Raw genomic sequence first — 27,227 nt, 5'->3', positions numbered from 1 at the left:
TGAAAATTGATTATGACGAGATGATTAAAGATTTCGCTAACCATAAAGTGAGGAAGTGGATGAGGCAATAAAAATTTAAAAATTCTCTTTTTATTTAATGTTTGTATTTTGTATGGTATGTAATGTATCGAATTTTGAATTATTGTACACTTTTTTAAAATAAATGTTTGATGTTTTATAAGACTTTTTTTTATTAAACAAATGTGATGCACTTTTTTAAGTGGGACCCGGACCAGTGACTTGTCACGGGTCCAAAAATTTCTCTCGGCGACCGTGCCTATGAGTATGATACAGCGGAATGTATTGCGGAACTAAATGAACATATTTCCAAACAATACTCCCCCCCCACACACACACAAAAAAAAGACGGAGAACTCTTTTAAAACTGGGCCATTTTAACGTCACACTTAGGCTAAACAAAATTACATCTAGATAATGCGAAAAAATCTGATGGTTGTAATACAAATGATAATTACTGACGTCATCATACAACAATTAGATTTCGAAACACCATTTTATTGTCGATAAAATTATACAGTTTAGTATAATTCAAAATTACTTAAAAATAAAATCCATTATCGTAACCCTAATAATGTTCTAAAATAAAAACTATAACAAATGTTATACCCTGGGATTATTTCTTGTTTTACTGTTGCTTTATTTGTAATTGCAATCATGAACAGAGTCAGGCTGATTATTTTAAGTTTTTTTTTTTACCTAAGGGAATTAATCATAATAATCTTTCATTAATCTCATATTCAATGTTCCCTGAAGAAATGAAAAACAATGCGCAGTAGATCGCAGATCTTCAGTCAAGAGACAATCTGGTAGTTTTTTTTTAAAGCCAATTCCTCTTACATACTAAACAAATATATCAGAGGGATATCAGAAGTGGCATATTTTCTAAATAAGATAAATGACTTCTTTTAGATCGTCTCCTAAGAGTATTTTATCTGTAGGCAGTCGCAGCAATCCTTTTAATCATTTATAAGAACTTTCGTTTTTATATCTTACTGGAATGGTTCGCGAATTCGTGTTAACTCTAGTAGATAGAGTTGATGTGCTCCATCAAAAGAAGAAAAAAAAGGAAAAAGAAAAGAAAAAATCAATTCGCTCACATCGTCACTTAATTGTGAGTTCAAGTCGTAGTTAGAAGAAGGGTGGTATTACTGCAAGATGCTATGACTTGCTGAACTGTTGCCTACACGCTTCCAGAAAGTGAGATAAGACGTCTGATACTAGAAAGTCTTAAGTCATCATTTAAACTCTCTAATAGCTAGTAAAAACTTCCTGGTTCTTGTAGCTCCCAAGCAATTCAGAAATAATACCTTTTCCAGATCTAATTTTGAATCGCCAAATAAATATTCTACCGTCTTAATTCAGTGTACAGTATAGTAGAAAAACTTTTAAACTAAACTCAATTATCATCATGATGAATTTCTAAATGTAAAAATAAATAAAAATGACATTCTATTTTCGTATTAAAATTAGATATTTTATATAGAATAAAATAGTAAGTTATATTTAAAAACTGTATATATATTTTTGTTTCTAATTTTTTTAAGATATATATAAATTATAAGGTTTATAATTTTTTTCCCTTTTAGTTTTATTAATACAGCTTGTATATATAAATTCTGCTTGGACCGTTGAGATGCCGTGATTAATAATGTTAATACTCTTGGAGAGTAATGGATGGTAATGCTGTAGCAAATGAAGTTCTAACTGAGGCTCGGCTATTGCTGTTACCCTCCTGCCATGATTAGAGCTTTAATAGCTGAATAACACCTTATCTCTACGCTATCATCTACTGATAACGGGGAAGATGAAAAGCATTCTTGCTTCGCCCCTTTAAGCCAGTCCTTATAAGGATATAATCACCATTGCTCCCTTGTATGATGTTATGGTATCTTCCAAGACATATAATGTATTTAAAATTGATTTATGTTAATTTTTATAGCAGTGGTATTATTGTCACTATACACGCATAATACCTTTAGTGGCAGAATAGTATAAGATATTTATGTTAACTCTGGTATTGCATCTGTTCTCGCATAATGATACATTTAGACAGAATAAAGTATTTATATGTATTAAGAACATTTGTCTTTATGTGGAAGTATTGCTTACAGTAGGACTTAGACAAGATGGAATTTAGTAGTATAGCAGCTGTTCTTAGAGACATAACATGTTATAGTAATTTGATGAGCCACAAACAACCAGTAATTGCTTTTTTCTGTTGAAAATTTTCTCTTTCCAGGGACGAATAGATTTTTTTTGTTCTATAAACTGTGTTTAATTTCTGAAATAAATGGAGAAACTTTTGCAAACCCTTAACGATCTAAAAAACTATATTAGAGTCAAAACTATTGAGAACAACGATATGTTTATAAATTCGTATATTTAAGGTCTATTGAGTTCCAGTTGAACTTTGTATATAGGGTACTACAATTATCTACTTGCTATTAAGATTCTAATAAAAATTGCTACAAATATACGCCTGAAAGATTTCAGACAAGCAAATAATAATTAAAGTTTTGTCATTATTATTATCATTATCTAATTTAATAGAGCCTTAGTGAACTTACTTGTGTTTCTTCCTGGTTTGGAAGAGCAATTTAAAAACAACACCTGCTCGTTATCAACTGAAGCTTTTACACGATGAATTCCGTATTATTTTTGAACTTGTATTTCTTACTTGTATAATAAAAAAAAAGACGTTTTCCAATTAAGATCCCATCTTAATTATCCTGGATTCTAAACAATAAACACGCTGTCAACAGAGCAACATTCCAGATACTACTGTAACACATAAGATATTACTTTAACGAGATTATAACTTCTATTGCGTTGCTCTTCCGAATCGTCTACCTAATGCGACTAGTTTGCCTTAAAATATCCCATCAGGAAACAAGTCAAACGACTATTTCCCATTCTTATCTCGTGCGCACGTCTATGCTTCAATTAGTGGCACATGTTACAACAATGTAATTACCACAGCGCAATAATAGCAAACGCTAATGACACTCTTTTGTTTTAAATAATTGATGTGGAAAAATTTTATGGGTTGTCTAACTAGTATTAAACAAATCTAACTGCACTTTCGACGAAAAGTTGACTTTAATAAGGACAGGGATTTAAATGGGCTTCTACCTGAGATGACGCATTTAATGGCAAATAAATCTCGCATTCTGTTAAATAAAAACATACGGGTATTATAATGCAATGTTTTGGCGTGTGAGGTGATTTTAATACCCTACTTTTTTGTAGGTTTTATTTTATTTTTTAATTACGTATTAAATAAATCATTTGAATTTTCTACAATATAATTGTTCTACACGATTTAGTACTGGTTGTTCTTTACAAGTTTCCTTTGTGTGCTATTACCACTCGCATCGCTCACTGCACGCTTGGTTGACTATTAGACGCAAGTGAGCGCACAGACTGAATGATAATCGTGCACGGAAGCAGGTGGTCTGGATATCAGGTCCGCCCCTGGTGCACGTAGATGGCTTACTGCGAATCACGCGAATCGGTCACTTCCGGCTTCTGTGGCCTTTAGGTATTTCCGTTCAAAATTCCCGGATGACAAGAGAAAAGGGATAGAGAGATGGAGTAAGCTTTATGGAATGTGGATGAGCCACTGTCAGATAGGGACTTCAGAGGGTACATTGAATGCGCAATAGACTGAACACAATAGAGCGATAAAGAGCTATCAATGGCATTTATGCTCATCTTATAATTCGAACAGGATATGGCTGCCTGCTCAAGAGGTAACATATCTTTAGACGACTCTATTAAACGGGTTCAGTGAACAGATGTGCCAACTTTTATCGCTTATACTGTTACAATAATTCTAGAAGTGATAATATATTCAAGAGATGAACATTGCAGTTCAATATTTTTTTTTATTGTTTTCTTCCTTCTAACAGCATCTCTCTCACACAAAAGGATATTCAACGCACTAGTGTAGCTCAGGAGAGAATGCTTGCCGAGAAATTTCCTACAATTCGGGTTTTTGATCAAGAAAAGATGAAAATCGGCCTAAAAGATAGATGATAAGAATTGTGATTTTTCGAAAACAAACAGTTCATTACAGATAAAAAAAACAGCGAATATTTGTATTGTACAAAATGTTTGAATTATTTACAAATGAATTTATATAGAATGAACCCGAGAGGTATACAGTAGTCAAGAAGAACTGAAAAGTGAAGAAACAGTTGATAGAGTCTTGTTTGGAATTTATAATGAGGTTAATAACGCACGAGTAATGGATGTGTTATTATTATTATTAGTAGTAGTAGTAGTAGTATTACATGACACCTCCAGGAAGTCCATGGACTCATTGAGGGAGGGCACTTGCTCTACAATTCTCTGTCTCCATCTACAGGTAACCGCATCCGACATCTATCGCCGACCACCACCACTAGTATTTTCACAGACAAATATCCATGCCCACGGCGGGATTCGAACCCGCAGCCAGGCCGCAATATGTCTATTAGTTATACGTATTCTTAGGCTGAGAGTATATAGAACAAATATTTAGAGAGTGTTTAAAGGATGTCTCCATCTTTAAAAATGCAGATAGACTGTTTGTATATCTTCACATCAATATCACCAATTCTGTCTTCGAAGAATCCTAATCTTCAATATTCAGATGCACTAAAATCAATGTTTTGAGTTAAACTAAATGCATCCACCACCAGTTTTGTTGAATTGGCCATCAGTATACCAGACACATGTCTTTCGAAACGTATCTTTCTGAAGAAGGACCGAATCAAAAAGGCAGAGGAGAGGAACTGATTAGTGATAACTTCAAGGGTTAATTTCTTTGGTTCAATAGCTAGGTATAAGATTGAAGATTCAGAAAAAAAAATGATGCAAACTTTAAAGACAGTTCCTAAACAAGAGTTCAGCAAATGTTTTGAAAAGTAGCGGAAACTTTGTCTTCAGTTTTTTAACCTCCCAAAGTTACTAAGAATAAACACAGTGAAATCAATAAGGATGCGATAGTTATGTTCCTTTTCACAGTCTTTCTTTTCTTTCATATCGTACTGGAAATTCTATCGGTTTTTGTACGATAAAGAAATATTTTGCCAGCTGAACATGTTTTTTGAGAAAAACTACAATTTCGAACAATAAAGCGGGGGGGGGGGGGGTACGCTAACATCGCAAAAGGTATGGACTAATTTACAGTCAGTAATATGAGTAAAGTTCCTGATATAAAAGAAAAAGCAGGTGCACAACTATACCCATATGCATCTTAGTATTTGCCACAAAGTTTCCGAATATGGATTCCTTTGCTATAAGGCGTCACGTATAGTTGACCATACTCCCTCTGTTCTGTGAAAAAGGTTTCATAGGATACATAGAAAAAGATGGATAGACAGAGAGAAATCAACATATTATATGGTCCCTTCTTGAAGAAGATTTTCAATTTCTTTTAACAACCCGTCACTCTTCTTCCTTGCAAAGCTTTAGAAATAAGAGAAGGTTGAAAACACACAAAAAATGTGTTTACAAAGGACGGCTCATTGAACCAAAAAGACATCAATGTCTCGTTGACTCATTCGTTGTTGTATACAACCAAGGCGTTGCCCTGGTCACTAAGTGACCAACGCAACGCCTGGGTACATAACACGTCAAATGACAGTCAACAGCCGTGGTGTGTCTAAGGCGTTGTCTGGAGAATTAATGATTAATTATGCCATACTTAGACGATGCTGTGAAAAACTGGCTAGTTGCCACCAAAACTATTTAATTAAAATTAGCAAACTTAAACTGTCATTATTAAGTACCATGCCACACGATACTTCCCTTATGTTAGCCAAACTACAACTATTTATAGAACCTTATGGGTTGTAAGATTGTTATTTGGAGAATTTATTTCGTCCAAACTGTCCTTCATCGATATGAAACAGTGATGAGGGCAGATGAGGTAGCGAGTAAAGAGCACCAAAGCTATTTATATTCCGTAAGTAGTTTATCGGATATATAACTGACCTCTAAATATCAAGGGTCACTTCCTGAACTTTACTTGTATAGCATCCACGAGATAGTTGGTTCCATCGCACCTAATGAGCTATTTTTCTGCTAGAGCAATTTCAAAAAGTTCGCAATTCTTTCAGTCTTCCGAACAAGCACTTTTCCGCTCTTCTCTTTTTCATTTCTGTGGGCAATTAATCTTAAGATTATGTTATTAAGAGATTAATCGAAAGCGATCCATTGTGTGCTTCGTTCCGATAAGATGAATCGTTCCCAACATGTTGCTGAAGATATTTACGTAACAGGCTTAAGTAAGATCATTAGGAAACGTATAACAGAGGTGCTGCCTTTTGTATTGATTTTCTTTTTCATTTTCCGCTTGTTTTTCCTTTTAGCAGATAACATTTTCCATGTTATTCGATGTACGCTTGGGTGCATACAAGAAAATGATATTAGGCTAGTAACAATTATTAATACTGAACTTCTGTACGGTCGAGGAAACAACGTATTATATGTAGTGATGCGTTAAGTCAGTTCAGGTGAAAAATACTCTCAAGAGGAATCCTTAAGACGTTTAATACGCCATGAATATCTGTTTCCAGGATCAGGAAGGTATTTAACATATAAACACGTATACTCCATACATTTGGTTGAATATCTGAATTTACAGGGAAAAAATCCACACTAACACGTCAAAGATAGAAAATTATTCACGTGCATTAATGCATTAATATTATCTGTATTAATATTATCTGCATTATTAATTGAGGAAAAGGCTTTTTCTTTTTCTTTAAAAAAAAAATCGAAAAAAAAATTTTTTTTTCTCTGGGCATGGTTTTTTAAAAAAAATTTTTCTCTGCGCATGCGCATGCAATAACGCATGCGCAGGAAAGATGATCAATACGACCATCTTTTCTGCGCATGCATCATTGTTTGTATCGTGTGACCACGGCCATTATTAATATGTAGATTCTAGTTTTCATTTAGTTTCGCATCATGAGTGCACGCGCCATGGGTTAATGTACAACGGCAATTTATTTAGAAGGTCACTATGCCAGCTGCTTACATTACATCTGCAGTAATAATTGTTTCTACTACACATGATTCGTTCATGACGAATTTATTATCCGTGAAACAAATAATTATATATCACAACCGTCCTTGTGAAGAACCAAATCTCTTAAGTGTGGTCTGAGTTACATGCAACACGTAAATCCTCCAATTCAAACATGAAACGCTTGGCTATACACTATATTGTATAGTCAACAGCCTGTGAAGCGAAGCTCTTTTTGATGAGTAATAAGGATATGAGCAAAATGGTGGCATTTCTGCCTGAAAAGAATAACCATTATTTTAATGCACGAATTTTTGCTAAAAGGATGTGTTTTGCTGCATAATGCTTTTGTTAAGTTTAAAAAACATAAATACAGTATTTCATTAGAAATACTGGTACAAATTATATTTAAATAAAAACTTAAAATATTGTTTTAAATAATATTAAATGACTTTTTAAAAACTATAAAGAATATTAGATACACCATTAAATATTTTGTAACTTATGCATATAAGTAGGATATGAAATTTTTGATGTGATGATGTAGAAAAAAAGGTAGATGACGAGATGGTTCAATCGACCGTGAGATGCGGTGATTGATTCATTCAATCCAATACCCTTGGAGGGTAGTGGATGGCAATGTTGTAGCCAATGAAGTTCTAACTGAGGCTCGGCTATTGCTGTTACCCTCCTGCCATGATCAGAGCTTTAATAGCTCAATAACACCTTATCCATACACTGTCCTCTACAGATAACGGGGAAGATGAAAAGCAATCTTGCTTCGCCCCTTTAAGCCAGTCCTTATAAGGACATTAAGGATGTGATGATGTATTTTTCCCGATCATATTGGTCCGGTGCAGGAAGAGATTGACACAGCAATAAATAACTTAACCATCCAAATTCAGAAAGCAATAGAATCAGACAATCCACTATCTTCCACCCAACCAACCGTATCCCTGAAGAAATCATGGATCTAATCAGAGCAAAAAATAGAGCCAGGAAGAGATACCACAATACCAGAGCCCCACAAGATAAAACAGTATTGAACAATCTAAACAGGCAGGTCCGAAAATCTCTTCAAAAACACAGAAACCATCAATGGGAAACCAAATTGGCTAACATCAATTTGTTAATAATATGGGAAACCAAATTGGCTAACATCAATACTGAAGATCATTCTGTATGGAAATTCTTAAGAGCAATCCGCACCGAAAAGCAACTCATACCTCCTATACAAACCAAGAAAGGGACAGTTCACAAAGATGAAGAGAAAGCCTAAGCACTAGTAGATAACCTAGAATCTCAGTGCAATCCATCTTACACAAATCTAAATATCAACCTTATGTACAAGATTCATCGTCATGTTAGGTCAACCTTAAGACAGAACACTGTTAACTCCGAACATATCACTCCTACAAATCCGGCAGAAATGATAAATATCATCTTTCATCTAAACAATAAAAAAGCTCCAGGCCCGGATGGCATAACTAACAGAATAGTAAAACTACTTCCAAGAAAGGCCATACTCCATCTCGTCAACATTACAAATGCCATCTTTAGATTCCAGCATTTCCCTACTACATGGAAAACAGCCACAATCATACCACTGAAGAAGCCAGGAAAAAATGCTCACCTTCCTGAAAGCTACAGACCCATAAGACTATTGTTCAGCCTCGGAAAGGTGACAGAGAAAGTGATCCTCTCAAGATTCCAAGCAGAAACAGATAAGTTAGGAATTTTGCCTAATGAACAGTTCGGCTTCCGTAAGGCCCATAGTAAGCTCAACAAGTGCACCGGCTGGTAGAAATCATTACTAAAGGTTTCAACTGGAAACTCAATACAGCTGCCATCTTCATCGATGCAGAGAAGGCGTTTGACAAAGTATGGCATCAAGGCCTTCTCTACAAACTGATAAAATTTAACTTGTCAGTCAAGTTAATAAAAATAATACATTCTTACCTGAAAGACAGATATATGCAAGTTAGGGTCGGCGAAACGGTTTCGACCAGAAGCAGGATCTCGGCAGGCGTACCTCAGGGATCTCTTCTGGCACCTCTCCTGTTTTCTAATGTAGCAGACATCCCTCTGAACCCAAGAACAACATTCACTGCATTATATACAGATGATGCTGCACTGATGTCAAGTTCACTGAGCCCAAAACTGGCAACTAAAAGACTCCAAACCAGCATACACACTTTAGAAAAGTGGATGGCAGACTGGAGGATCCAAGTTAACCCCCAGAAAAGCTCAGCTATATTATTTACTAGAAAGAAAATCCATACCATAGAGGATATTTATTTATTGGGAGTAAAGATTCCATGGCAGACTGAAGTTAAATATCTTGGAGTGATTCTTGATAGTAAACTCCTATTCAGCAAACATATTAGTTACATTACCTCAAAGCCATCCAACGTCTTAGCACAGCTCTACCCTATGATCAACAGACAAAGTAAACTGGACACGCAAACAAAATTAACAATTTACAAGATTTACATTCGACCGGTTATCACTTACGCATCTCCAGCATGGAGCCACACCGCAAATTCAAACCTTCTAAAACTTCAGAGATTACAGAATAAGTGCATGAGGATGATTCTGGATGCCCCTTGGTTTATGAGAAACACCCAGATCCATAGAGAAGTTAATATCCCTTATATCTCTTCCCTTCTCCTAAATCTAGCTGAGAAGTTCTTTACCAAGACAAGCAACCATCCAAACCCGTTAATCAAGGAATCCTCAGAATATAATGAAGCAGAAATTAACAAATATAAAAGACCAAAGTCTATCTTAAGTTCAGCTGAACACAGCTAACTTCACTGCCCTCAATGGGAGAGCATACAGCTCACAAACACTCCATTCAAAGTTCTTTCATTACAAGACAAAGGAGAATATGAAAAGCAATTTTGCTTCACCCATCTAGCCGGAAATGTTAATGGTGATGTGATGTCTGGTGTTTAGATTTTTCATTAGATTATATTTAAATAATACTAAATAACTTTTTAAAAAACTATAAAGAATATTACCATTAAATATTTTGTAACTTAAGCATATAAGTAGGATATGAAATTTTTGATGTGATGTGTTTAGATTCTTCATTAGATTATATGAAGAATCGACCATGAGATGTGGTGATTAATACCCTTGGAGGGTAATGGATGGCAATGCTGTAGCCAATGAAGTTTTAACTGAGGCTCGGCTATTGCTGTTACCCTCCTGCCATGATCAGAGCCTTAATAGCTCAATAACACCTTATCCCTACACTGTCCTCTACAGATAACGGGGAAGATGAAAAGCATTCTTGTTTCGCCCCTTTAAGCCAGTCCTTATAAGGATGTGATGTCTTACCTTACTTTGATAATGAATATATTTAATTTAACGGGGTTGCGTGCAGAATGTTTAAAATGTCAGTGACTGCAAAATGTGTAAAAAAATATAGACAATGCGTTTAACAGTGATAATCTTTGTTGACAATCCTGTTAAGTAAACGTGGAGCAGAAAGGAAGAAAAACTAATTTTCAATACTTCCTTCAGATGACAATAAGAGATTAGGACATGTTTGGGTAAGCGCGACTGGTATACAAAACTCAATTAACCTTCACGAGAAAAGAATTGTACCAAGCACCCACGGTCTTAAGAACACTTAGTAGTTTGTTTTGTTTTGTTGACTCAGTAGATGAGGTGAAGTTTTCGTGTTACCATTTGCTGAATACTGAAAAAAAAAAAGTAAAAGCAAATCCTGGTATCAAAAACCTTACGTGAAAATTCTAGAAATGTTATGAGACTCTGCAGGTTGAATTAAGACGATTCCATTATCACAGGGATGCATGGAAAATATTACTCAGAGTGCCCATCACTTGAGGAATCCATATTGGAAAGAATAAGTTTGTAAATTCAGGGATGTTTAATTGCAAGAATTCAAAAGTTTTTTCTTTAAATAGAGTAAAACTGTTGGTTGTAGTAACTAAGACAACTGCTTGTTGATTTTGCTATTTGAAGACTTGCCAAGAGAGGGCGCACCGAACTAGTATTTTAACTTTATTTGTAGTAGTGCCATGTTCGTTAGCTAATTAGGCTAATTATCTGTGAACATCCAAACGGAGCTACTAATCACCCGTAGGATCGATAGTGTCATCGCACCACGGAAGACGTTCTGGATCCACATTTGAGACGTATTTTCAGGGAAATCCAAATGACACCTCTTACCCGCCTCTGTTGCGTTTCGTTTCCATGAAGGCGTTCATCGTGCTGGAGAGAATAACTGACAAGGGAGGTGACGTAAATGTTATAGTAGGGGGAGGGGGGAAAGAACACAGGAGTCTTTCTCTGCCGAACAATGATCAGTGTTCCGTCTCTAGTGGATTCAGCTGTGTTGGGTGACCTCACGGGAATACAAGCGAGTTTCATTTCGCACATGGCGTGCAAGGAACATGCAAGGCTTTAGGCGGGGGGGGGGGCGTTGAAGTCGACGCTGTTACGGCGTGTTTCTGTAGTGTCATTTATATGCACTCTTCGTTGTTCGCTGGGTAGGTGGTTAATCATCGGCACTGGATAATGACGCTATCCATCTTGGGGGAAGTGGGGGATAGATGGAGTATGAGGGACGTTCATATAGATCAAGATAAGGGACCACAGGGAATTTTTAAATAAGTGACTGGACCTATGAATTCACAAATAATGGACACGTTTTAATGGAATTGCGGTTATGTGAATCTTCTAAAGCAATCTCACGCAAATTGAACAGAAATTATGTCGGGCGTGCTTATGTCGACAACGGTCCAAGGCACAAATTAAAATAGTGACATCTGAAATTTTAGGTCAAAAAATACCGAGTTATGCTGAATTTATTATTCTAAAGTTCATTCTGACGTATCTATAACTACTTATACCAGTGGAAAACTGTTATTTATGCACAAGTTACTTCAATAATCAACGCCATTCAGACTTTAAGTTGTTTTGCTAATTATCCAGTGCTCCATTTGTGATTCTTCCATTTATGAAGGCGGCCTTTTGTATTTATCTTAATAAATGGAACGTCTTTCCTAACCATCTCAAAAGGCTGAACAGTGGTCATACATTTCAGATACTGGTGTAACTGAGGAACAGGTCCCGCCTGATTTCGGCCGAATTTGAATAAATGAATCATGGACCATACGAAAATCAACAAATGTACTTCTAATTAATCTTTCACAATTGTGGCCTGCTTATTTATGGTGCTAATCATATTGAAGGCGTAAATAATTGCAGTAATATGAACTGATCCATAGCATATATATATGTATATAGAATTCCATCACTGGAATGTTAAGGATTCATTTCAGCAATTATTATCAAGGACGTCTTATACCAACGTCCTTCTCCTTCAAATGTAAACTTTAATGAATAAAATGAGCTGCTTTTGAGCACACACACACACACACAGCATAAACAACAGTTGATTGTAAATGTGCTTATGTGGACTTTATAGTAGACTGCGCAACATGCTTTCAACCGGTAAACCCCCCGTCGATTTTATTTCTCCACAGTCTGCAGGATTCCTGCTTATGTTTGCATTTCCATTGAGTTAGTCGGTGGGTAGCCACGTTTGCTTTCAGACGTCAAGAACATGCTGTGAATGTAGGAAAATTCCTTCTAAATTTCCCTAACGATGATTCTCAGAAATGCATAACGTGCATTGCGGAAAAATTCAAAGCGATATTGCAGCGCCATCACTCGGTAGTTATTCGAGTCGCTATGAGGAACTGAGGCTCTCTAGATGCATACATATCAAAAACAATAATTTAATTTTTTTCAAAAATAATAATTTACTTTTTAAAATTTTTTAAATTATTAATGAAGTAGTCAGTCATATTTGCTGTCAGTTCTTGAAGAAGATCGTTTTATTATTGTTGCTTCCCTCCCTGCCAGTTTGAGTGGACATTGTCTGTTAAATCAATATTTCCATTGACTTATTTCATTATATGTTCTGCCATAAGGATCACCGAACAAACTGTAAGCGACAAACATCACGACGCTTAATGACAACCCCATTTTCTCCAGCAACAAACACGAAGCTCCACAAACAGAATATGACATCAAGGTTAACAGATTGCAGGATAATCTGCATGCGTTGCAAGCCAATAAACTTCATGCAAACATAACTCTCCCGTCTACGAACGTCCAACCACTCCCTCTAGTGGTGGATTCACGAAGCTGACAACACAATCGTGACGCAGTCGGTAAGGAAGTGAGTAAATAGATGAGAGAAGCTGACAAGTTGAGAACGGCCTCAACAGGTGCAACAAAGAACACCTGTGCATCATGCACACTATTGCGTGCGTTTTCTCGCAGTGCCAAACAATCCATACGTGACTTCTTTAGAAAGATGGCCTTCGAATAGACCAATATAATGGAACCTGGTTTCCTACTGGAAATTCAAACCGTTCGGTAGTCATGGAAACACGCGTGTTTGCCACGATGACACCCGGAGGATGCTGACTTCAATCACGTTACAAAAGCAAAAGTAATTTGGTTTCCCTGCGAGACATAAATTTCGGCATTCAAAGGTAAGATTTGAAATTTCTTAAGAAGTGAATCCTTGGAAATGAAGAAAAGGAAAAAAAAAAAAAAATCTTTCCCTCACTACTCAGGTACTTTCCATTAACGTAATTCTTCGCTCCGTCGACTAGGGGATAACGGTGTGCGAAAGGAAATGAAAACGACCAAAAGAAGTTGAAGTAAACAGAAAAATAACGCCAGTGAATCCTTTTTGCCAAGCGCAATGATCCAGAGAAAAGCGAATAAGTTTTCTCGGTGTAATGATCCGTTTAAATAGTTCTCCTGAGCAACCGTGCTCTGAGCACTCCAAACACTTATTACTTGACTGCAGCAAAGCTCATGTATTTGCTAGCTGTTTTTACAAAGTTAACAAGGTCCTTTCTGACTTGCATTCATGCCACTCACGAGGTTTTGCTTCAACTCATAGTTAGTCAACAGTAACGATATTCACATGCAAGTGGACTTATTACAAGACTCAGGTTTCTTACGGTTTTTGTTTACTTCTTTTAGATTAAACTAGTCAAAAGTTTCTTTCTATAGTATTTATTATGCATCTATTCTTAATGATATTCTCTCTATATACGAGTAACCGGTTTTATTACGTACTTTAAAATCATAATGAATTACTTAGTATTGCCTTAATGAAAATCTTTTCGAACCCCCTTTCGGAAGTTAATAGGATTTTTCTGCTGTTACTTAAATAAATATTATTTACAAAATAAAAATCTCTGCCCTGAACATGTTACTGAACTGGTCATTAAACAAATCACGTGACTTTATACGCACTTAATCGGCTGGCTAATCTGATACACCAACTCATCATACTGCACGGTAGACTGAATAGGCAGCTTTAAGATTACAGATCGTGAAAAGCATGTCTAGCGTCGTTAGATTTCGACCTTGGTATTACCGATCTTGACAGACGAGTGGGGTTAGTCGCCGCTTTGTAACTAACAAGCGGCGAGTTCAAATCCATATGCGACATGAATGTTCGATGAACTTCATCGCTTAGTATTGGAGGAAGTGTGGATAAGTGATTTGTTTCTATACTGTTTTTTCCCTTCCTTTGTATTAATGTCCTACAACGTCATAGCAATCTTTAGTGGAGGGGAATGCCATGCAAATAACGTATTTCGATTAGCATACTACAAGTTATAGTCATTTTCCCAAAGAACATTGAACACACTGAAAAACTTTATCTTGGAGATTACATCACTGCCTTTTGAATTTTTTCTAAAGTAAGATTAATAAAGAAATTTATATAAATCTTCATTTAAAATGATTCTTAATCAGTCAAATTTCAACATCGAAAAAGCTTATTTGAATGCGATTCCCATCATTGGAAGAATACATTTCAAAGTTCAATATTATTTGATTTTGCGGTTGTCCATTCTTATAATTTATATTTACATTTTAATATAAAATCAAAATAAATATTAAGTTTCCTCACTTTTTTTTTTTTTTAGATATATATATATGATGTCGGGCGCGGCTGTTAACGCAAGATGCATTTGGGGGATCCATGGGCAATCAGACAATGTTTGAAGGTGGAATTAATAATCATCAACTACTAACCATCCATTTGCGAATATTCATTTTGAAAATGATGACGTAACAATTAAGTTTGGTTTCTTCGTAATCACAATGGCAAAAAGTCATTAGCAATAAAATCGCGTGAGCCATTGGTAGTCAATTGTGGGTTGAGGATACTAGAAGTAATAAAAATGTAAATTACGTAGCGAACGCAATAAATATAAAGTTAAAATAAAATGGAAATTAAAGATGTAAAAGGCCTTTGGAAGAGAAGACATTAAATTTGATAATGTCTTGATCCTCTATCCCTTATATTCACAGCGCGTAATTATAATTTTTGTCGCTCCTAAGGGTATTTAAAAATATATTAGTGCTTTGACATTTGACGATTTTGGGGGGGGGGGGGGTCACATTGAATTCCATTTGATTTCCCATCAAGTTGACAATCGGTTCTCTTTGGTTCCCTCAAGGTGCGAAAACAGAATGCGATGCGAATCGATGTGGAATGTTCCATGTTGAACGACTTTTCATCTGGACTCAAATGCTACGAAAATATTCATTCTCCTCCCACCACAATTAAATCCGATTATTTACTCGAGTGAAACTTAGAATTGTGGTGCGATTCTTGGCGCATGCGCGCTCTATCCATTACTTACTTCGCCCACATTCATCTTCAAAACTTTGCTCTTATCTGGCTTTTGATGAGCCGTAACAGATAGGCTTTAATCAGTTCCCTCGAGGGACCTAGTAACGTTCGCAGGCAACAGAGAATTTTATTGATTATCTCCGTTAAATGCATCGTACGTACGTACCATCTGTCTGGTACACGCTTGTGTCAGGAGTTGCGTTTAGCAGTGAAGCACATCTATTGTTAGAACTACAAGAACACGTGACTGAGAAAGTGACATGCGAATCAATTGTTACGTCACGTATTGGATGCTCGTTGTAATATGTCAGTCTTGTAATTCACAGTTTCTCTTAGCAAACTTTAGCTTTCTATTGGATTGTTGTGACGTCTTTTAACGTTTATAGACCATTTTTATACGGAAATAGTTTTTGTTTTTTAGGCAATGTAAGGATTCTCACTTTTACGGAAAAACGTTTTAGCTGTCTTTAAATTTTAATGTAATCAGACCAAAATACGATTTCTAAAAATAATTAATTGTAAAAACTCTGATGTCAAAAGGGTGTGTGCCTATGCTGCACGTATGAATTAACCCCATTCTTTTGAATTAAATCTATTTAAAGGGTTCAAGGAAAAGTCTTTCATACAATTTGGTGCACTTCCTATTCCAAATAAGAAAATGACAATTAGAATAGTTTTTTTTTTTTTTGCAAAGAAAAGGACGAAGTAGATTCCTCCGGTAGTTTTAATAAGGCATTTTGCTACCCGTCATTGGTCTAGATCAATAGAATATTATCAATAGAAGTCATAGGGAATCAATATAAACCTAAACACCCCACCCATATCTCCACTTAAACGACTGGCTTTTTAATAGCCAGTCATGTCTGGTTTATTTAATAGGTTTGAACTTTTGACTTTTAAATCGCGTTATAAAGATACATGGGTCATTAAGCAGCACAGAATATTTTGTAAGATTTTATATTTCATAGATTTTATTTTATCACTGCGATGGATTCCGATGTCAAAGTTTTCAGAGTACAGGCTATCATTTGAGTTCATTAAAGATTAAAATAAATCTATTACTGAAATATAAAAGGCATCCATAATGGCTTCTTGTACAACGCTCTTTATTTGAAAAGATCTGTGTTAGAATTTCGTCAGATACCCGAGGGACCTGTTGAAAGACTTTTATGGAATGAAGAAAGGCATTCTTTTACAGAGATGGAAGTTTTCGGTGTCGGAAACTTCAGTTTTACTTCTTGCAAAACAGCCGAACCAGCCTGAGAACACGCATTGAAAAAAAAAAAAAAACTTAGAGAATCCTTAAGAGGGGATGGATTAAAAATTAATTGTAAAAGTAACTTTAATTTTCATACAAATGTCTTAAGTAAAAATTAAGTTATATTTAAATTAAATGAATTATTAGAAACAAAATTTAATCTTAAAAGAATACTAAAATTATTTCCTAACTTTAACTGCATAGTCCTGTTTGTATTCTAATTCTGTCAAGTTGGGAATAACAAAACTTTTATGACGTCACTGTTACGTCACCGCATAGTCTAGCCGACAATGTAATGTCTACGTTTCTGTAGTTTTAACTGCATTTATATTTCATCCGCTAAATAACGGGATATTAGTCAAATATTATTCAAAACACAGAACACAATGCAAATCTCTCAAAGTCATTTGGGACTGAAGCCAGCTGAAAACTGTCTACGACCTTATTTTCCTCTTCGTTGAGTATCTTTAACTGTAATGAAAACCAAACAGAGAACGTGAACCCCACTTTAGACAAAATTAACTGGCCGCCACATAAATATCTTTAAAGATATTTATGTGGCGGCCAGTTTATTAAGTTCATCTGACTAATAATGAGTTATAAAACTTTATCCTGTCTCAGCGAGTGAGGGTATGGATTCTACGAGATGCCGAAAGTATTTCGCAACAATGATAGTTAATTTAAGAAGGAAGAACGCAACACTTATTTAAATAAACATTGCATTGACTATTTTGAAAGATGATAGAAAAGAAATAAATAGAAGTATGCATGACCTTGTGACTGCTAGAAGAATTTCAGCAACAATATTGTCACAACTGGAATTCTAGCAACCACCTGATATTTCCAAAGGATGCTAGCTATTCCGACTTTAATGATTGCAGTAAATTTACTTCCTGAGATTGCCATGTAAATCCTTATAAGGACTGGCTTAAAGGGGCGAAGCAAGAATGCTTTTCATCTTCCCCGTTATCTGTACAGGACAAGGTGTTATTGAGCTATTAAAGCTCTGATCATGGCAGGAGGGTAACAGCAACAGCCAGGCCTCAGTTAGAACTTCATTGGCTACAACATTGCCATCCATTACCCTCTAATGCGCACATCTATCCCCCCCTCACCCTTCCCACGTAAAGTTCTTAAAAGAACTGGGCGATGGACTGAGTCCTTGACTCTTTATTCCGTCATCTGAATGAAGATAATCTGTGTGGATAGAATGTTATTGAGCTAAAAAGCTTAGTCATGGCTGGGTAACGGCAATAGCCGAGCCTCAGTTAAACCTCATTGGCTACAGCATTGCCATTTGTTACCCTCGAAGTCCTAAAAAAGACTTAGCTTCCCACGTAAAGTTTCCATTGACGTCCTTTTATGTACTGAGTAACAATATATGTTATGGTGTATTCTCAGACTAAACTGTAAAAGTGTTTTTTAAAAAATATAATTCATTTCAAAAAAAAGATCTTCATGATATTTTAAATAAATATAAATTATTATTTCATTTTATATACTAATGAATATTAAAAGGATCTTTATTCATTCATAGCAGCTATTCCAGATTCCATTAAGGATGACTAATTTGTTCCATAATATTACAATATGCTGCTTTAAAGTTGTTATTGAATTTCAATAGTAATTTTAAAACAGCATCTGCGCATGAAGTGAATTACGTCATAATCATTGTATGGACGTAGAATGTTCTATATAATTGCGAGAATAGGATCTAGAACTAAATTTTGTTAGCGGTTAATGTTCCTTATAGACAGAATTAAATAAAATTATATTTTCTATAAATTTTGATTTTATAAACTTTGAAGATTTTATGAAAGGGGAAAATATTAATTGTAATTTGATACACCTTTTTTTATCATAAAGCAATTTAGATTATATTTAGGGTTCTTTGATTCAAAGTCTTCCACCTTCTTTTCTCTCTTTTTTCTATCTCTTTGATTCAAAGATTAAAATAAACCACATCATAATAAATAATAAATGTATATATAATATAATATAATATAAGAAATTTTAAATTTGCGATGCCAAGAAAATGTTTCATAAGGAAGTTTGTTTAAGCCATAGTACATGGGAATAATTTAAAGTACTTCGATTTAATTATAATGTAAGTGATAGGGCTTCACCGGTTGAAATATAAAAATATGATCAGAAGAAGAAATCTTTCAAATCGTAAGGTAGAAAAAGAAATTTCTTTGCGCAGCTGGGGGAGTTGTGGCGCAATCGATGCATCGAGTTCAGAAAATTACGAAACCGATAGTAGGACACCGAATTAATAAAGGACAGTAATATAGTTGTAAATAAAAGCTCTGAACTGATTAGTCTCGTAGTAAAAAAAAAAGTCAACGCAGTATAATCAATAAAAAATAATCATTTTGTTTCTCATTCCTTTGAAGTAAAGAAAATTCTTCAGTGTACCAAGAAAAGAAATAACATTTCTAAGATCTTTTTTCTTTTTTTTTAATCTAAAACAATCAACTTTGATGTTTGTATGTCTTTCTCTCAAATAATGGCACACAAATGTGAACTTTTGGTGTATGTCTGCAAAAATAAGAAAAAACAGAGACATAGAAAGATACAGAAACTACCATTGAAATCATACGAACATTCTTGGCTATTAAAGTCAGACACTTGCGCTTAGAGAATACAGCAATATTATAATATAATCAGTGGCAGCTCGTGGCTTGAAATCGTTGGGGTGCTGCAACTTTCGAAATATACATACACACTGTAAGTACAGTGTATACGTGTTTGGATAAAATATCAAAATTATGGTAAAAATTAAACATGAAAAAATATCGTTTATTATCGATAAAATAATACAGTTTGGAATAATTCAAAATTACTTAAAAATAAAATATAATCTTCTTGTTTTGTTTCATGAAAAAATATTTTATTATCGATAAAATTATACAGTTTAGTATAATTCAAAATTACGTAAAAATAAAATCCATTATCATAACCCCAATAATGTTCTAAAATAAAAACTATAACAAATGTTATGTCTTTAATTGTAATGTCCAAATATTTAAAGAGACGGAGTGAACACAATAAGCACTAAGAACTCTACTACTGGCGCAAACTGCATATAAAAAACAGTGGAACTGCGCGACGGACAGTGCCGCATTACGCTAATTGCTCGCATCTCACTATGACGTGCATATGTTGCGCGCGTAGCAATATTATGACACTGTGGTAAACACAGTGCTGCTAGCGTCCTTCGCCCTCCTAAGTGCTACAAGATGGATTTTTATTATTTTTTATACAAAATAAGAGAATTGTATAGGATTGTTGATGATAAAATTAAAATTACAAGTAAATATAAATAAATTAATAAATATATTTATATATCGAGAAAAATTGGGGGTGCTGCAGTTTCGCAGTGCCTATGCACGAGCCGCCCCTGAATATAATAAAATAATATAAAATATAGAAACGTTAAATAACGTCAAATTTGATAGGATAAAGAATAAATAACAGAATAAGTACATGTGATTCATTTGATGGGAAATATTTGAATAAATATGTATATAACAAGGAAAAATCAGCAAAAAGATGAATCTAAGAGTACTTAATCAGACATTCAAGCTAATTTCAACATATCTTAATGCTGAATCTTAATTAGAATCTCTTAATTGGGTTAGACGTTCATAATATGGTGATTTTCATTTCAAATAATAATAATAATAAATTACATTTTTATTGCAGCTTATGAAGAATTTATTTCTAATTCAAAAAGTGATTTGATAAAACGAAAAAATAAATAAATATAAATTAGTAAGATAGCAGTTCTTATAAAAATAATGAATCGTACAGATCTAATTTGGCGAAATTATATATTTCAGGTGTTATTAGTTTCTACACTTGTGGATGGAGGGCGCCACTGCGTGGATAGTACTCCTCACGGGTGTGCTCTCTTTGATAGCAAAAGGTGAGTAAAATTATTGTAAAATAATTTTTACAATAGAAAATGAATTTTTAGTTGAGTAGTTCAGGAGTGAGAGATGAACCTGGAAATGATCGGCCCTATGAATTGTTACGCAATTTAAACACTGTTGTATAATATTTCCACATTGTTGAATAAATTTAGTCACAAAGTGTATGTGTACTGAGCATGCGCAATGTAGAAATCATTCAGATATGTTGAAAAGCCTTTGAACGGTTCTAATCAGTCATCTAAAAGGGCATATGTCATCAGGCAGGTGTTTAAGGAAGATCGTGCTTAAGTATTAAGCACGAAGTACAAAACAAGATAAATACTCTGTAAATTATAGTTCCTAAAAGTGCACACAACGGTGCAGGTTTTTTTTATTTTTCTCGAAATATAGGCTATTAATGATTCTTATGTATTTTAAGGATATTTTCTTGTCAAACAACTCATTTGTTTCGATAGAAATGTCTGTCAGTTTCTGCATTTTGGTAAAATTTGGCAGTGAAATTTTTTATTAAAATTTCTAGGCTATTCAATTTCTATTCGTCTTGAACAGTTCAATGGTGACATTGAATTAAAAAATCTTATCAACCATTATATCTGGTGGTGGTGAGCGGTAGATGGCGTTGGTGTAGATGTGATGGTAGTTGCGGTTGGCGGAGCAGAGAATTATAGAGTAGGTGCCCTCCCTCGATGAGTCTTTGGACTCCTGGAGGTGTCGTGTAATAATAATAATTTAAAAAAAAATTTTTTTTATTGATTGTTAAAATATTTACACATACAATAAGCATCTAGAGTGACATTGCAACTTATAGTTTTACAGAATTCAGCACTAAGTGCTGTATTTTCTACGTTGGATTTCAATTAAAATTTTAATAATACTTTTTTGCCTTTATATTATGTATTTACAACACATGATCTTCTAATATTAACAGTAAAGATTATACAGAATTTTTGAATATAGAATATACAGAATAATAATTTTTTTATTATGTCTTGCATACATATAATAATTACATTATAAGATTATATACGTTACAAAATTTAAAAATTCTATAAATTACATACATATTTTTTTTACTGATCTGTTAAAATATTTATTTTTTATTTTTTATTTTCTATTTTTTTCAATTTTTTTCAAATTACACGTACAATAAGCATCTTGAGTGACATTGCAACTTATAGTTTTACAGAATTCAGTACAAAGTGCTACATTTTCTACATTGGATTTCAATTAAATTTTTTAAAATAGTTTTTCCTCTGTATTATGTATTTACAACACGTGTTCTTCTAATATTTACAATAAAGATTATACAGAATTTTTGAATATAGAATATACATAATAATAATAATAATAATAATAATAATTTATTTATTTATTTTATTTATTTATTATTATTTTTTATTTTATTTATTTTTTTGTGTCAGATAAATTGCATACATAGATGCTGTAATAATTATATATATATATATATATATATAACACATTACAATTGTGAATAACAGATACTTGCAAGTTAATACTTTTCTTCCTCAAAGCTTAGCAGAGCTTATCTGAGGAAGATAATAGATGATAGATGGTGGTGGTTTCTTAGTTATGTTCCTATACTGGTCACAAGCCAGGCATTGATTTTACTGTTTGTTGGTACGTGCTTGGAAGACTTCAACTGCTATTGCAGTTTTACGTTTTTTTTTTGTTTTTGGGCAGATAGGGTTGGATTTAGACATGGCATGTTTGTTTCTTTGTGTTCTTGTAGTGATGGTTTTTTGAGAGGGGCTTTGTCATTGGTGTGCGTGTGTGTGTGGGGGAGAGAGAAACGGGAATTGCTCTAATTTTCATTCTCGCTATAATATTTATATAGCGCCTGCTTCAGCTCTCTGTATGTTCCTAGGTTTCTGTTATCGTACGGCAGTTTGTTTATCATGTCAGGTACGTAGAAGATTCGGGTGGCTTTGCCGTTGTGATTGTTGTACTTATATGTTATGTAGTTTGTTGACTGTGGTCTTGTTATTTGATATGTTGTTCTGGTTACTCTGTATGTTGGGCTGTAGTAATGTTTTAACATGACTGTGTAGTGGCATAAGTGTTTCGCCTTAAATATTTTGTGTTTTTGTCCGTGCTTCCTGCATAAAAGTGGGTTGTTCCCAAAATATCAGTTTTACCATTTTATCTTGCAACCATTGTAGCCTGTTAAGTTTGTAGTCTGCGCAGAATGCGTATGATGTCATTGCATATCTTAAAATGTTTTCACATAATGCTTAATAGATTAGTATTTTTATGTGGGTTGGGGCAATGTCTTTTAATCTGTATAGTTTGCTTGCTATTATCCTAAGCTTGGTATGTAGGTAATTTGTATGGCTATTCCAGCTTTGATCAGCATCGAAGTGAAGTCCAAGGTAGCGTGTTGTTTTCACCTGTGTGATGGTTGTGATTTTAGGTTCTGCACTTTGTGTATAGGAGGATGAATGTTTGATACTGAGATATTTAGTTTCTATGGGCAGGGTTTGAGGGTTTTTGAATACCATTAGCTATGTTTTTCCATGGTTTATATATATGCCATTTTGGTTAACCAGTTAGTGATTTAATTGATGTCGTGTTGCATATTTGTGTAAGCGATATTTGCATTGTTGTGAATGGAAGTGATGGTTTTTTGAGAGGGGGAATTGGCTTATGTCGTGTGTGTATATGTTAAATAGGATGGGAGATAGGCCAGCTCCTTGTGGTACTCCATAGGTTACATGTACCTCTTTGCTGTATGCTGATCCTATACGTGTGATGTGCTTTCTGTTTTTCGTGTATGCTTTAAACCACTGGAGTAGACGACCTCCAATTCCGATATGGGTAAGTTTCGTTAACAAGGTTTTGTGTGTTAGTGTGTCAAATGCTTTTGTTAGGTCAATGAATACCACTAATGTTATTCTGTTTTTATCCAATGCAGCGTTTATTAGATGTGTGAAATCTTCCAGGAGTGTTGCTGTTCCTTTATTTTTTTGAAAGCCATATTGTGTTTTGGGTATAATTTGAAATTTTTCAACGTATGTGGAGAATTTCATAATTTGAAATTTCTCAACGTATGTGGAGAGAGTAAGACATCGGCACGCTGTCTGTAATTACTTATAATGTTTCTTTTCCCCTGTTTGTGTATGGGTGTAATTAATGCAGTCTTCAGTGTTTCAGGTATGTGTCCCGTTTCGAAGAGTTTATTTAACAGTTTTTGTATAACTGGAAGTAGGTTGGTTGAGTGTTTCTTGATGTCTTTTGGTTTGATTCCGTCTATCCCCGGTCCTTTGTTAGGGTTAATTTGTTGAATTGCCAGTGTCAGTTCTTTTGTAACTGTGGGGAACCACATCGACTAGGTTGCTCGTGGACCTAGTGGAGAATGTTCGTTTGTGTGAGGAAAGGTTGTTTCTTGTAGCTTTTGGACAGAGTTCACGAAATGCTGATTAAAGTTGTTTGCCAACTGTTTGAGGGATTTGGGGTCACAGGCAAAGCTGTGTTTTATTGTTTCTGAGGCATTGGTCTGTATATATTGTCCAGCATTTCATTAATCAGGTGCCAGGTTTCCTTTATGTCATTCTGAGCTGTTGTTAATTTGTTGCTGTAATAGTTTCTTTTTGCCATTCTAATCTGTGTTGTTAGGAGATTCTGTTTTCTTTTGTATTCAGCTTTTAAAGCGATATTGTTCGGCGATTTCTTAAGTTGTTTCCATAGGGCATCTTTTCTTTGTATGTCTGTTAGTATGTTGTCTGTTATCCATGGATTTTGTTTCGTTTAGAGGCGTATTTTTATTTTTGCTAATACTTTGTTATATATTTTGTTAAATTCATGTTTAAGATTATTATATACAGCTTCAGCAGGGTCTAAAGATGCTATCTGCATCCAGTCTGTTTTTCTGATTTCATTGTTTACTATTGTTTCGTTTAGAATGCTATAATACTGTTTTGTAGTCTCAGTGATTTTTATGGATTCTGATTCAGTGTGTAACTGTAATGCTGTGAAATAATGGTCTGCCAGTTTGCATGTTATGACGGCTGCTGTGTAGCTGTTTGGAGGGGCCCTTATATTTATATGATGAATGCAGGATGAGGTTGTTGTGTTTCCGACTATCTCTTCTCGTGTATACGACTGTATGGATGAGGTTATGTTATATGCCGATAATAGGTCTAGGTATTGTTCTGTGTTGTTATTTATGTTCCTAATGTTTATATTAATGTCTCCTATTATTATCAAGTTTTCTGAGGTACCTACGTCCGTGGCTGAAAGCCATCTGTTTAGTTCTTCTAGGAATTTTGTGGTGCTTAAGTTGGGTGGTCTGTATATTGCGTTTAATATCAGGGAGTTTTCTTGTTTGATGTTTTTAATTTCGATGCATATGTTTTCTGCGTATTCTAATTTATAGTTTATTTTCGTTACTTCTTGTTTATGTTTGGTAAATATTATTATACCACCGCCTCGTTTTGTTTGTCTGCAGTGTTTGTGTTGTTGGAAGTGTGGCATTTGGTAGGTGGATGCCTCTTCGTTTGTCGTAGATACTTCAGTCAGTATTAAAATGTCTATTTCGTCTATATCTTCCTTCAGATAAGCTTGCAGGGTCAGCCAGTATTTTTGAGTGCTTCTGATATTGATGTGGAGAATAGATAGTCCTTTTTTGGGCATTGTCAGTTGTTTCCATTCCGTTATTGATTTCAGAATGTGGCAATTATCATGTTCCGGGGTGATTACGTCTGCTTGATGGTCTGTATTCATGTTGGTTGGTGTGCTGTTCCTTCTTTACGAGTTGTCAATATTCCTTTCAATGTGGCAGCCTGTTGAGATCATCTACGGATTTTATTTTGATTGGTTTTGCGTCTTGTGTCTTTCTAAGGAATATTTTGCTGTCTCTTATCCATATAAACTGGTAATTGTTTTCTGTTTTAACTTTCCTTGCTTGGTAGAATATTTTCTGATATATGGCGTTAGGTATTCGGACAAGTATATTGGGGTGTTGTCCTGGTCTCCTTTCAGATCCTTGACTACTGGTTTTTTAATCCTGCTAGCTTTTATAAGTGTAGTTTTTATTGGGCTGTTGGTGAGTCGCACTACGACGGGAGAAGGACGGGAATTATTTTCTCTTTTCCTTTTTTGTGGTAACTGATGCACTGACTGGATGTCTTTTGATTCAATGGGAGAGCCGATTTTTTGGCTTAGTTGTATTACAGTGTCTCTTAGATGTTCCGTAGCTATTTCTGGGAGACCATTTATGAGGAGGTCATTTTTGTGCTGCTGTTGGTTTGAGAGTTCGTACTGTTGCTTTAAAGAGTTTAGTTCTTGCCGTAGTTCCGTTGTCTCTTTAATTAAATTATGCTGTCTTTCAGTTAGCTCTTTGACGCAGTTTTTAATTTCTCTAACGGTCTGTAATACACCTTCTACCGAGTTATTATTAAATTTAATAAATTCCTCATATTGGTTGAATTTTTCTGTAATTTGTGCGGTATGTTTTTGAAATAGTTCTCCAACCAAATCGATTAAACTGTCTTTTAGGTTTTAGTCTATTTTCAAGTAATGCATTTAAAGTTGGCTCACATGGGTTTCCGTTGTTGTTTTCTTTGTTTTTAATTCCCTCTGTTGTTGATAGCTGTTTACTGCCTGCGGTTGTTTTCTGCATGTGCTGTTTTCCGCTTGCGGTCGAAGGCGACATTGCTTTGTTGTCTCTGCAATGGGGACACTTCCACTCGTCACGATTCTTGTTTGATTTTCGCTGCCAAGTAGCCTCAGACAATCCTGAACATAGAAAATGCATGTTTCTCTGGCAGTTCCTACATGTGAAGTGGTTTTCTTCTCCCGTTAAGTCTTCTTGGCATTTGTAGCACTTCATACTTCTTGTTTGACGATCTTGCTGTAATTTCTAATATGGCGACTTCCTTTGTTCTCTTTTCGCCTAGTTGACCAATGTATACTTCGAACTTTGAATACTTATATCTTACTTATTACTTAACATATACTTACAGTTTTTACATCAGTATGTTCGTCTTGAAGAACGGAATTCACTGATGTACTTTAAATTTTAATTCTCAAGAAAAGATCTACTTTGCAACTTAAAATATGGGAGCATCGAAATAGCGTGCTCGCGACTGCTTGCTGCTAAAGCGCCCTCTATTCTTATTTTTATTTATTTATTATTATTATTATTATACCAACATAAACCCTACCATTAACACACCAACAAGAGAAGAAATACTCAATAACTCACTAACACAATCATGCATTGATCATATCAACATACGGGCTCCCATCCATACGTATACA

At 34.7% G+C, this 27,227-nt stretch overlaps 1 protein-coding gene across 1 annotated transcript in view; it reads left to right on the top strand.

The window, feature by feature from the left end:
- Positions 1–27,227, top strand: part of LOC150092807 (uncharacterized) — a 74,017-nt gene that overhangs the window by 33,530 nt on the left and 13,260 nt on the right. The window contains exon 2 of the mRNA XM_090414565.1: positions 20,856–20,941. Coding sequence (XP_090270691.1) covers positions 20,881–20,941 — 61 coding nt within the window. The 5' untranslated portion in view covers positions 20,856–20,880. The remainder of the gene's footprint in view (positions 1–20,855; positions 20,942–27,227) is intronic.

Source organism: Typopeltis vanoorti, chromosome 25, assembly GCF_054136105.1.
Source record: "Typopeltis vanoorti isolate ZY-2024b chromosome 25, IOZ_Tvanoo_1.0, whole genome shotgun sequence".
Classification (NCBI taxonomy): Eukaryota; Metazoa; Arthropoda; class Arachnida; order Uropygi; family Thelyphonidae; genus Typopeltis; species Typopeltis vanoorti.
Note: the sequence above shows the minus strand (reverse complement) of the source record. Positions and strands in the feature narration are given on the sequence as shown.